We start from the raw sequence: 12,484 nt of genomic DNA, 5'->3' as shown, positions 1-12,484 counted from the left end.
TTTTTCCATTGTGCAACATTGAACAGTATTTCTGTAGTCTGCTATTTTTGTACACGTGTAAGCCTTAGTTCTACAAAACTGTTGTTCCCAGATCCTTTTTTTTTTTTTTTTTAACAGGAAAATGTTTTAATCGTGTTGAATCATACAATATGGTGCATTAATAGTAAACTTAAACTTGCTCAGGCTTGAACTTTTCAGCGTTAAACTGCTTTATGTTAACAAAAACAAAGCAAACCTACGATCGCTAATGTTAACCATTACTGGGGACATTTTTCTGTACTGCTGGACTGTTTTTACCGTGTGGTTTTGCGATCTTTTTATATATATGATGTCACAAACATCCCGTAAATAATGTTTTTGTGTCTCGTGACTTCCTTATAAAACACGTGGATGGCTGCATAATGCGCGGTCATGTGACTGTAATCTCTGTACCGGCTGCCTGATAGCTGTTGATTTAACGTAGACACACACCAGTATAGAGAGGTTGTCCCAGCCGCAGATTACACCTCTGAACATCTTCTCTCTAAACTTTTAAGTAAAGTCCCTTTCGGCCTCGGAGATGTTTCGGACAGCCGCCCTCGTCCTGATATCGATCGCGCTCTCCGGTGTTTCTGCCGGTGTGTTTTTCAACAGCAAGCAGCCGTGTTATGTCCGCACACCTAGAAAAAGCAACTTTGGTCTGAGGTAAGTTGGGTAGATTTGTTTGCAGTTTTTTTTCTCTCTTTGGTGACATATAACAAATAATTACAAAAGTATATAAAGGTGTCGCGAAAGTGTTTTTGTTTGCTAGTTAGCTGGCTAACGTTAGCTACAGTCGTTAGCAGTGCTGACATGAACATCTGGGTGAAATGACATCTGGCAACAAGACTTGTTTTACAATAATAAATAGTTTTTTTTAATAAGTGAATTCACGCAGTACCGTTAATGTAGATTTATTGGGGGGGGGGACTCATTTTTTTGTGATTCATAAAGTGGCTGTTTTTACTGTAAAAACTTCCAATCAATAGACTATAATCAGAACTTCCTTGTCAGCAAAACCCACAAATCACGAGGTTTAGTGAGTGGCGAATCAAGGAAGTTACAGTGTAATATATCTACCAGCCTGATCTTTCAAGACCTGACTGAATGATTTACATAAAAACTAGAAAGTTTGAGGTGTTTTCTGTAAGATCTGTAGAAGTGGAAATCTCTGGAGCCATTAGAAAGTTCATACATCTATGCAAAACTTCCCTACATGTCCACAAAATGACACTAATTACCGATTTTATTAGTTACATTATGACAGATGCTTTCATATATGAGAAGTATAATGCTTAATTAAACCTGAATATTAATTTTAAATGCTTTTTCTTTGGAATAAAGTTGTATAGTGGAAGCCCATGTTAAAACCAAGATTCAGACATATAATAAAAGTGACAACTTAGACATTCCTGATACATTTTTTTCTTGTTAGCACAGCAGTAATTTGACACACATGTTGAAATCTGTATAGTTCCTAAAAGTTAATATTGGTTCAGTTGATTGTTTAAAATCTGTGTGTTTGCCATGGTATGCGAGTCATATTGAGATAAGGCTGTTTGGGTGTGCTGTGTGCGCCAGCTTCACTGCAGGCTGTGGCACTGAGCCACTTTTGCAAGAAGAAAAGTGAAACAAAAGGGTAAAAATATCTTCATGCATTTTCATGTATGCTCTTTAAGTGAGAATGCGGGGAATTTTGACAACCCACAGTTGAGCAGGTATACTCAACTGTATGGCCGTGGTAGCAGGTGACATTTGTGGCAATTATGGAATTTATTTGTATCTAGAAAAATCCCCCAAAACTTTAGACATTTTTCATAGGTGAGATAAGTTGGTTGTTTTCAGATTTCTTGTTTTTTTCTAACCCAAAGTCTAAATCACAAAGGCATAATTTATCTTTAGATCAAACAGGGGCAAACACAAGATGATTCTATGGAGCCATGAGATTTGCAGATGCAGCAGGTTTGTGTCACTGATGTGTTGTCTTGTTTACAGGACCACGCCTCGACCTCATGAGTATTTAAACATTTCTGATCTACCCAAGTCATGGGACTGGAGGAACATCAATGGCACCAACTATGTCAGCACCACACGCAACCAGCACATCCCCCAGTACTGTGGTTCTTGCTGGGCACATGGCAGCACCAGTGCCATGGCAGGTTAGGGCTTGTTGCTGTTTTTTTTTTTTTTTTTCACCTTGTTTGATCTTATTCAGGACTTTAAAACATGCCAAATCATTGTACGTTTCCAAAGGAGGCTTTGATGACCAGGAACTGAACTGCGTAGCTTCAAAGCTGTGTTTCTTCTGTTTAAGATCGCATCAACATTAAGAGAAAAGCAGCGTGGCCTTCGGCCTACCTGTCTGTCCAGCATGTGATTGACTGCGGAGATGCAGGCTCCTGCCACGGAGGGGATCACAGTGGCGTTTGGGAGTATGCCAACACACACGGCATCCCAGATGAAACTTGCAATAACTATCAGGCTAAAGACCAAAGTAAGTGTGCCACTTTGCAGAGAAATAATTACACATGTTGAAACATTATGAGCCTGATCTGTGTTTTGAATGTGTGTTGCCCAAAAGAATGCAATCTCTTCAATCAATGTGGCACCTGTACCACTTTCGGAGTGTGCAACATTGTAAAAAACTACACTCTGTGGAAGGTGGGAGATTACGGACAAGTGAATGGGAGAGAGAAGATGATGGCAGAGATTTACGCCAGAGGACCAATCAGGTTTGCAGCAGTTAGTTCTTCTTATTTTAACTGTTAATTCACATGTAATGACACAACATATTACACTGCACGCCTGTATTAGGAATTAGGACGATGCACATGAAAAGACTGGGAAAAGCCCATAACAACTCACAAACACCATTACTAGTTGCAACCCTGGAAAACCCACCATAACTCTAACACGATGGATGTTTTGGAAGGACTTTGCCAGAAACCAGCACACATAGGCTCCCTGTGCGCCACAGTTAGGTTTTAAATAAGATTTGCATGTAAACATGCACAAGAAGCCTAGATGCTATCCTCTTATTTGAATGATGGATGTCGATGGGTGATATCTTGTGACTGTAAGATTATGTCACCACAAAATGCACTGCTTTTGTGTTTAACTTTAATTTTTCATATCTTTAAAACAGTTAAACTAAAACTAGGGTAAAACAAGTTTCATACCTGTTTCGGCTTTCACCACATTTTGTTTCTAACAAAATTATCCAGATGTAAAACCAGTTACTGATGTGTGCTGCATAGTTGGGTTTTCTTGCTATTTCAGTGCAGATACAGTCTGCTCAATCGAACAAATGTCAGCACCGATATAGTTGTGGTGTTTGTTTCAGTTCTGCTTTATATTTTAGTCCCTTATTTTAATAAGCGAGCCATAAACCTGAAAGAGAAATTCATCTGCTCTCTTTAGCTGTGGGATAATGGCTACAGACAAGCTGGATGCATACACAGGAGGCGTCTACTCTGAATACCAGGAGGAAGCTTTCATCAACCACATCGTTTCAGTAGCAGGATGGGGTGTTGAGAACGGGATTGAATACTGGATTGTGCGTAACTCCTGGGGAGAGCCATGGGTGAGTTATCATACATCAGAAAGCATCCAGCAGTGATGGTGGCAATAAAATTGTTTCTTTTTTTGCTAGTTATCACAACGGGAAAATCTATTAAATTATAGCCTCTGTAAACTTGAAATGTCAGATTGAGCGTCATTGTACTGTTTATCATCATTGTTTAGTTATGAATTCCTTATTGGTCTTTTTAATAGAAATGAAATAATACTGCATAACACAAAAAAAAATCCTGTTACAGCTAAAATTAACTGATCCTTCTTATTAATGTGACTTTTCATTTATACCACCGTTTAATAAGTCAACTTGTCTTCTGAGTTTCTTTGATCATGACCTTAACTTGTCAATGTCCGGTGTCATGGCCTCAAAATAAATTACAATAACTGCTTATTGAAGCAGTTTCTCATTGGGCTGTTTGTGCTCCTCAGGGTGAGAAGGGTTGGCTCAGGATTGTGACCAGCGCCTACAAAGGAGGAAGTGGCAGCAAGTACAACCTGGCAGTGGAAGAGGACTGCATGTATGGAGACCCCATAGTCCCGAAAGCCTACCATTAGATCACCTCAGTATCTTAAGTAATGCTGGAATCTCACATCTGCATATCAAGGCACAGGGAAGCTTTTTATATTTTAATGTTAAAGGGAATGAGTTCAGGTTTTTTTTTTTATAGTTAATTTTCTTTAAACTCAATGCCAAGGTCACCCAGCTGGATATAAAGAGCTGCTTGCGTCAGTGGAGATGATCAGATTTAAGCACTGGGAGGTCTGGAGGTGGTATGGGAACTTCTTTTTATCAGTATAAATCATTTCTATGCAGAAGACTAATTCAAGCTGCATGTTAAAAAAGCCCTTTAAAGCTGCAGTTTAACATCAATACTATGTGGAAAAGGTTTCAGTGGCACTTTGTAAATTTATGACTCGGCCAAAGCATGCTGTGTCACCAAATGTTTTCAGTTGTCTTGTGAGCTACGGATGAATTTGCACTATGCATTAGAATAGGAAAAAAAACTTTTAATGTGCCTTATAAGCACTTAGAAATTAATGTAAATGTGCTTTTTTTAAATGCTCAACAGTCTGCACCACACATTTAAAGATTTGTTTTGCCATTAACTGTGCCAATAAACACTTTAAGCTTCAATGTTGTTCTGATTTGACTGCAAACTCTTTTTTTTTCCAAAAATAAGAGACTACATCATCTAGTTTTATTTTAAAATGACAAAAATATATTTATATATAAAAAAAAAATCAAATATACATGTGAAAGAATCGCAAAGCTTCATCTTCAGTCTCATTATTCCGGAGGCATCGGTCTCCAACTCGAGTACATTTGCTTTTGTTGGCGTAACAAAAGCATCCCGGCTGATGTGAGTCTTTATCGCTGCCGTCACAGATTCTCAGTCTTCTTTGGGTTTTCCTTGTTCAGTGTCACACATCAACAGTCCGCTTCATCTCCACATCAGTTAATCATGATGAAGTTTGACTTGCAATGAGCTGAAAAACAAAACCCAAAAATGTTGCTTTTTAAGTGAACATTTTCTGCCTTCCTGCAAAGCTTCATCAGACTGCATGGACTAGTTTCAGAGTGCTGCAAGTTCAGCGTTCTTCGCTGAAGCAGCACAGTTGTGCCGACTCCACAGTTTGTTGTCTTACCTATGAACTCTGCAACAGGGTCGTGTTCGCCCTCGGCGCGGATCGTCCCTGCGATGCTGTCGTTCTCCAAGATTGGCAAAAAGAGCTGAACAAAGTCTGAGGTGTACGGAGGCGCGATCACATCCAGCACCTTAAAGAGAGATTCCATGATGAGCTTTGTTTCAAAAGGTCTGATGGTGAGGTGACACGAGTCAGACTCCTGCATGTCAACTTGTAAAAAGTCTTGAAAGCCGAATAATTATAAACACAAAGAAACAAACATAGACCAGGGTGTCCCGTTCCAGTCCTCAAAGACCACAATCCTGCAGGTTTTTTGAAGTATCTCTAGTCCAACGCACCTCACTGGCTGCAGCATCAGTTTAATTTCACTGAAAACCTGCAGGACAGCGACCCCTGAGGACCAACTGGACACCACTGGTATAGATCCACAATAAAGTTTATTCCAAATCAGGAATTATGTGTGATGGTTTACTTTACACCTCTGTGTTTTCATTAATCTTTCTTACATTGAATGATCATTTCCCTCAACAAACACATTTAAAAGTTATAAAGCAACACTATGTGCAATGTTTCTGTAAGTCCAACGTTAGTTAATGTTATTCTCAGTCTCTACCAGCTCATCGTGTAACTTAAACTTTATTTATTTATATAATGTCAAATCAGGGGAATGCCATCCCAAGACACTTTACAGACAGGAAAAAAACATAATGAAAGCCAATTCATAATAGCCTATGTAAGGAAACCAACAGATTAAGTTGTAAATATCGGACTTTTTATCTGTTAAACACGATTAGTTCATTGATCACAAACAGCATTATTCATGTGTAGATGACTTTAACTCCTCATACTTTAAGTAGCCACAACTTCAGGTCAAAAGAAGTCGTTACCTCGGTGACAAAATATCTAATGAGGGAGATATCTGTGTTGAGTTTCTCCAGACACTTGCGAATGTAGCCGACAACAGGCAGGACATAGCCGCGACTCAGCAGATGAACCATTCGGTCCAGCAGAGTCTTCTTCAGCTCCAGCTAGAACCAAAACAAACGTGGCATCAGCTGAAGGTTATCACAGGTGGACTTTAGTTAGCGCCACCGACACCCACCTGCTCCATGACATCCAGCTGAGAGTGCTCCGTCTCAAACAGCTTGATGAGCAGCTGGAGGACCTGCGGATGCAGCAGTTGGTGGCACGTACAAATCTGTTCAGAGGAAATGTTCATGTTGACATTTTACTGCAGCCTTCACAGGGAAGGAAAAACAAAGTTTAATGTAAGAGTGACATACCTCATCCAATAAGGCTAAATGGACTGGAGTGTGGTCTGTCTGGAGCTGGAAGTAACGTGGCTCAGACACCGTCCAGTCTACCCACTTCAGAACTCCCATAGCAACAACTGGAAACCTGACACACAGCGGCAGACTCAGTGAGTGGTGAGGATGAAACACATCTTTTGCCGTAACTTTTTCAAATCTTTTTGATTGTTGCAAACCAACAAAAGTTGACCCTGGTCATCATCTCACCGGATACACTGATACAACGTGCCCAGTTCGGCCACCAGCTCTGTGGCACCTTTATTCTCATTGCAGCACAGGTTGTGGACAGTCTCTATGGCCTTGGAAGTTGACTTCAGCTCATCTTTGTTGATGTTTACTCGTTTGTTCTAGGGTTGAATGAAAGAAATAAAGGAGAACATTAAACAAGGGGACATAAGAACTAGGGATGTTCACTATTTTGCTTTTTTATTGGTATCCAATTTTATCCAACTCTTCCAATACCGATATTGAGCCTATCAAAAAATGAATAAAAATAAATAAATAAAACCTGAACAACTATATATTACATCTCTTATATTTTGTCATTTTGAGTTAAAAGAGACTTAGCTGAAGAGTTTGGTATATACTATGTACATTAGGGGTGGAAAATTGAATCAAAAGATTGAAAATTGGGATTTTTTGCTTCACAATTTTAAAATTGATTTTTTTTTTTAAAACCGATTTTTAATTTTTAATGAATGAAAATAATCTATTATAAAAATTTTGACTTTTTTATTGATCTTTTTACTTGTTTTCTTGGGCATTATAGCAGCAGAATGATGGTCTGGCTGCTGTGTTGTTTTTCATCATTGAAATCAAGAAAAATGGAAAGCAAAAAAAAACAAAAAAAAAAACAAGTTTTAGACATTTTATTTTGTTTTTAATCTACAAAAATCAGCAATATTAAAGAATTGTGAGAATCCCAATTTAAATCGAATTGACACAAAAAATAACAAAAAACGGAATCGAATCGGGACAAAAGCATATTATCACAGCCCTAATGTACATGTTGTGTTCAAGTTATGTAATTACCGATAATTTCAGATATTGCCTTTTAATGTTGGTATCGGTAGATAATATTGGTATGCCGATAATATCTGACATCTCTAAACAGAACACAAACATGTTAGAAAAATACACATATTAAAAAAGGAAAAGGAAACAGCATTATTACAGATTGTACCTTTTTCCACGTCTCCACCACACTGGCAGCATAGGCCAGGATGTGAATGTATTTGTGTTTGTGGTCCTGGTTGATTTTTGAGCCAGGCTTAAAAAGCGACTGCATGAACAGGTCTAGAAAGGCAGGCACTCTGATCTGAGGAGGAGAAACCAGACCGTCCCAGTTAACAGCACCTTAACAGAGACATGGTGTGTATGAACACAATGAAAGAGGTTTGATCCTCACCAGCTCTACAGGAGGAGGGTCCATGCTGCTGAACATCTTAAACAGAACTGTGATATCAGCAGGATTCAGCGCTCCTTTGGACAACATGGCGCCAAGCGCCTGGCAGGCTCGAGGGTAGGCTGCTGCTGTACCGAGCGCCAGGGTTATCTGGCTGGCATCATGACCTCTGCGGTGTAAACCACAACTACAGTGAATACTGACATCTGCTATCAACACACACACCCCTAAACCCGTTCACCTTGTAACACAGAAGAATGAGGATTTCCGTTTGGGGTTTACAACCTGGAACATCTATTTTTAACCAGGGTTAGGATGGATTTGTGGTTTTTCTACCACCAAGGTCAACCATTTGACCTACGTTTTTAGCCCCTGTGGTTACATTTCAAATAATTTGTTTTTCTGGACCAAAAGAAACTCAACAAGCAGTACCTCTCATGCGCAGACTTTTGCACCTCCTGACTGATCCTACGAACTGCTGAACCACCCTGCTCCTCCTGAGCAAGGATGGACATCATTGCCTGGGCAAAAAGGTAAGTGTGCTCCCCATGACACACCATTTTCTGCAGAAAGAAAAAAAAATGGACATGACTCAGCAAAGATCCACCAAGTCAGACTGAGTTTAATAAAAATATTACAGGTGTTCTTCGAGTTTGCTACCCATATGCTTAGAGAGCCGAGTAAAATACACTGCAAAAAACTGAGAATGAAAGCCAAACATAGTTTAACAAAATGTTAGCGGATGAGACTGTTTCTGTTCTTTTAATCTAATTTATATGCATCTATTAATTCCAGCTCATCATAAGAACATAGTATTTTACTGGCAGTGGAAGTTTCTCACATCTTCTCTGATTTTGGGTCTGTTTGTGATGGAAAGGACCGAAGACTAAAAAAAAAAAAAATTAAAAGCGAATGTCTTATAAGTCTGGCCACTATATCCTCAATTGCAGTGGCAATGATAATAACAAATGCATTGCTGATGACGTTCTACTGCACAGGAGAGCAAAACAACAGTGGGAAACAATGCGATTGGGAATAAAATGAAGGAAATAAATCCTCACAGCAAATTCTGGCAGGTTTTTCTCCAAGTTTTCCTCTCCACCATCCAGCAGTGTGGCCAAAGAAGTCCTCAACACCCTGGAGAAAACTTCCAGCTGTTGACACGCCGTGGATACACTTGTGATTTCTCCTTGGTAACCCGCATCAGAAATAAGCTGAAAACAAGTAAAAGACACAAAACTGAGACGAATGTTTGTCAAAGTGTTAAACAGACAAGGGGGAAAAAAAATAAGGCCCTTTAGCAAGTCTTTCACTTCTTGTACTTTCACTGTCGTACTATTGTACCTTCACTGTGAAGTTGAGCATCAGGCAATCAGGATGAGCCTCCGCCAGCTTATAGAAGAGATCTCTCCATGTTGTGTGGGCTATCATCTGCTCGAGCCAAGCAGGAGTCTAAAAACATAGAAAACAAGGTCAGTTTGGTTCAGAAGGGCTTCATTTCCTGAAAATGTGGTCGGTAAAAGATGTCCAAAGTCTTGTCAGCACATAAACTTGTTGTGTTTCAGAGATTTTACCTCTCCCTCCACAGTGAAGATGGAATCTGCTTTCTGGGGGTCAAAGTGTTTTATCAGGAGACTCTTGAGGTGATTTTCTACTCGCTCTTGGACCTGTGCAGGTTCTACACCTGAAGCCAAAATGATGAGAACACACATTAGTGAATGATCATTTCTAAACATAAACAACAGGCTCCAAATGAAGAGGGCTTTTTTATACAAAAAGATTAAATGAATAACTAGTTACTAATAGGGGTGGGTTGATTCACTATTAAATTGATTAATCTCAATGCAACAAGTCCTGATTCAATTAAGGTTTGTAAAAGTTCAATAACAATCATTTTCCATAATAATGAAATGACAGAAATGCAGTTTTAAAGTGGGCCAGGAAGCATAACATGTGTGCCACGTGGCAAATAGCAAACAAAAGAGATATCAGATGCTTACAGCTAGCTTTGCAGCTACTGTTACAAAAGGTGAGATTTGAAGGCTAGAATTTGGAAACATTTAGGTTTTATGGACATGAGAACAGACTAGATCTGAACAAGACTTGCTACATATCTAAGATGTTTAAAACCAAAATAAAATATAACAGTTAGGGGTGGGAAAATCAAATCAAAAAATCGAAAAATCTGGATTTTTTGCTTCACAATTTTAAAATAGATTTTTTGGTTAAAAAAATCGATTATTTTTTCAAAAAAATAAAAATAGTCCATTATAAAATTTTTGTTGTTTTTATTGATCTTTTTACTTGTATTCTTGGGCATTATAACAGCAGAATGAGGATATGGCTACTGTGTTGGTTTTTCCTCATTGAAATCAAGAAAAATGACGACCAAAAAAAACAAGTTTTATACATTTATTTTGTTTTTAATCTTCAAAAATCTGCAATATTGAAGAATTTTGAGAATCGCAATTTAAATTGAACCGGCACCCAAAAAATCTGAATTGAATCGGGACAAAAGCGTATCGTCACAGCCCTACTAATAGTAATACTACAAACTTGTGACAGCAGCTCTGTTCCAGACCAGGTTAGAGGAAGTCTATATTGTTATATTTTTCTGTAGATCCATGGAAAATTTTAAAGAAAATACAATAAATATCTTCGATAAGGGTTGGATTTATTTATGGTTCCATATAAAAATAAAATAGTGGAGATAAATCTGTTTGCCTTTTAGAATTGATAGATACCAAATGAAGTATAAAGTAGTGTAAATGTAGCTTAGTAGGAAAAAAAAATAACCCTCAATGGCAAAAAAGATGCATGAAAATCCTGATAATTTTTTTAAATAATCAAATTGTAGCACCCTGAAACGCAATCAAATCAAGTAGTGAGGCCCACGTTGGCACACCCTTAGTTACTAACCCATCTGGATGAGCCATTCAGCCAGAAGATTGACAGTCTGAGCTACAGCAGAGTAGTTTTCAGAGAGAAGCTGGATGACATGTTCTGGAGAGCCACCCGCTTGGAAATATCTGGAACAACAGAACGGCCATCAAGCACAATGATCCACAACACTGCTGTGTTGTGCAGTTCACCAATTTTATACTATTTTAAAATAATTGCACATTGCTTTGTTGGACTTTTTGCGAAACCCAAATATTTTAAACTTGGTGTGTTCAGAAACGAAAGCTTACGTTTTGAGGGTATTAAATATTGCAGGCTCCATGATGTAATCCCTACTGGAGAATTTCTGCAGACAGTCCTCCTGGATTTTCCCATCATCTTCTCCTTCACCATAGCCATCCTCCTAAGACATACATTAACAGAAGATGTTTAAGCTATTCTCATTTGCTCATGGTAAAATAGCAATTTTGCAGGGACTGATTAGTACAAATTCAATAACAACCAATCTTTTCATATTATTGTTTGATTTTATGTTGGCTGACTATCTATTTAATCCTCTAGTGATGAAATTGTAGCTAATTCAAAGCCACTATGGACATTTTGAAGCACAGACTGAAGCTTAACGAACACATGTCAAAACATAATTAAGTCACTCTGACTAACCAGAGTATAATCTGCAAACACATGGACCAGCATGTTTAGTTACATCTATAATAATAATAATAATAATAATAATAATGAGAGAAATTGTGTTATAAAATATTTAGGCAACAACAAAACAAATTAAATCTTTAATGGGTTTAGATCACATGATCTGAATGGTCTACGTTTGATGTTCTGAATTTAATTTCCCGAGATTAGCAGTTCCTGTTGTCTGCTGTCTTTCTGTCCTCTTCCTCCCACACTTCAGAGACAGATGGCTGCCTGTCCTTGAGTAGGGTTCTGCCTGAGGTTTCCTTCCTGTTAAAAGGGAGTTTTTTTCCTTCCCACTGTCGCCAGTGTGCTTGCTCTGGATGGCAGATTGGAGCTTTCAACTCAATCTTTTGGTTTCCTTATATAGGCTATAATGAATTAGCTTTCATTATGTTTTTTTCTGTCTGTAAAGCGTCTTGAGATGGCATTGCCGTGATTTAACGCTATATAAATAAAGCTGAATTGAATTAATTTGTGATGATAAACTGATTGACAAATCAGTCCTACTAATGCGATTTCAGTGTCATCAAGCCAGAATGAATGGAAACATTTAACTGTTTTAATTTGTGCAAAATAAAAAAATAAACATTATCTTAAATTTAGCAAAAATAAAATGCTTACTAAGGCAGTGAAATTCAGAATAAATTGATTCTGCAGCTGGCAGATCGCGTCAGTGCAGGACAGCTACAAGCTGCAGCTAGGCTAACACTGACTAGCATTCCGCGGGTGAAAAATGCCAAACAGCAACAAGTTTTTGGTCTCACCATGTTACCCTCCGTGCCTTCCCAGTCTCCTGCACCACTATAATATTCCTCGTCCATGCTGACGGGAAGAAACGTGACGCAGAAACACAAACAATAACTAAACTGGAAGCTTTAAATACAGCCTATACTTGGTTTATCTCTGCAGATGCAGTAGAGAGGAGGATGTATGA

General features: G+C 38.4%; 2 protein-coding genes across 2 annotated transcripts; one reads left to right on the top strand and one right to left on the bottom strand.

Annotated features, from left to right (window-relative positions):
- Positions 1-418: 418 nt before the first annotated feature.
- ctsz (cathepsin Z) lies at positions 419-4,714 on the top strand. Its single transcript, XM_079242633.1, has 6 exons — positions 419-684; positions 2,014-2,177; positions 2,333-2,512; positions 2,600-2,750; positions 3,439-3,601; positions 4,024-4,714. Exons 1-6 carry the CDS (start codon positions 560-562, stop codon positions 4,147-4,149), a joined length of 909 nt encoding a protein of 302 aa, XP_079098759.1. The 5' UTR covers positions 419-559; the 3' UTR covers positions 4,150-4,714.
- A 231-nt stretch (positions 4,715-4,945) lies between these two features.
- Positions 4,946-12,452, bottom strand: nelfcd (negative elongation factor complex member C/D). The gene is made up of 15 exons (XM_079242704.1): positions 12,315-12,452; positions 11,148-11,260; positions 10,876-10,985; positions 9,531-9,640; positions 9,301-9,408; positions 9,018-9,170; positions 8,389-8,519; positions 7,960-8,125; positions 7,735-7,869; positions 6,759-6,898; positions 6,525-6,639; positions 6,344-6,439; positions 6,129-6,269; positions 5,242-5,371; positions 4,946-5,082 (listed from the first exon to the last, which is right to left on the bottom strand). The coding sequence occupies exons 1-15, from the start codon at positions 12,369-12,371 to the stop codon at positions 5,048-5,050; spliced, it is 1,740 nt and encodes a 579-aa protein (XP_079098830.1). The 5' UTR covers positions 12,372-12,452; the 3' UTR covers positions 4,946-5,047.
- Positions 12,453-12,484: the final 32 nt, after the last annotated feature.

This window comes from Telmatherina bonti, assembly GCF_933228915.1.
Source record: "Telmatherina bonti genome assembly, chromosome: 6".
Lineage (NCBI taxonomy): Eukaryota > Metazoa > Chordata > Actinopteri > Atheriniformes > Telmatherinidae > Telmatherina > Telmatherina bonti.
The sequence above is the reverse complement of the archived record's forward strand: the minus strand, read 5'-3'. Positions and strand labels throughout refer to the sequence as shown.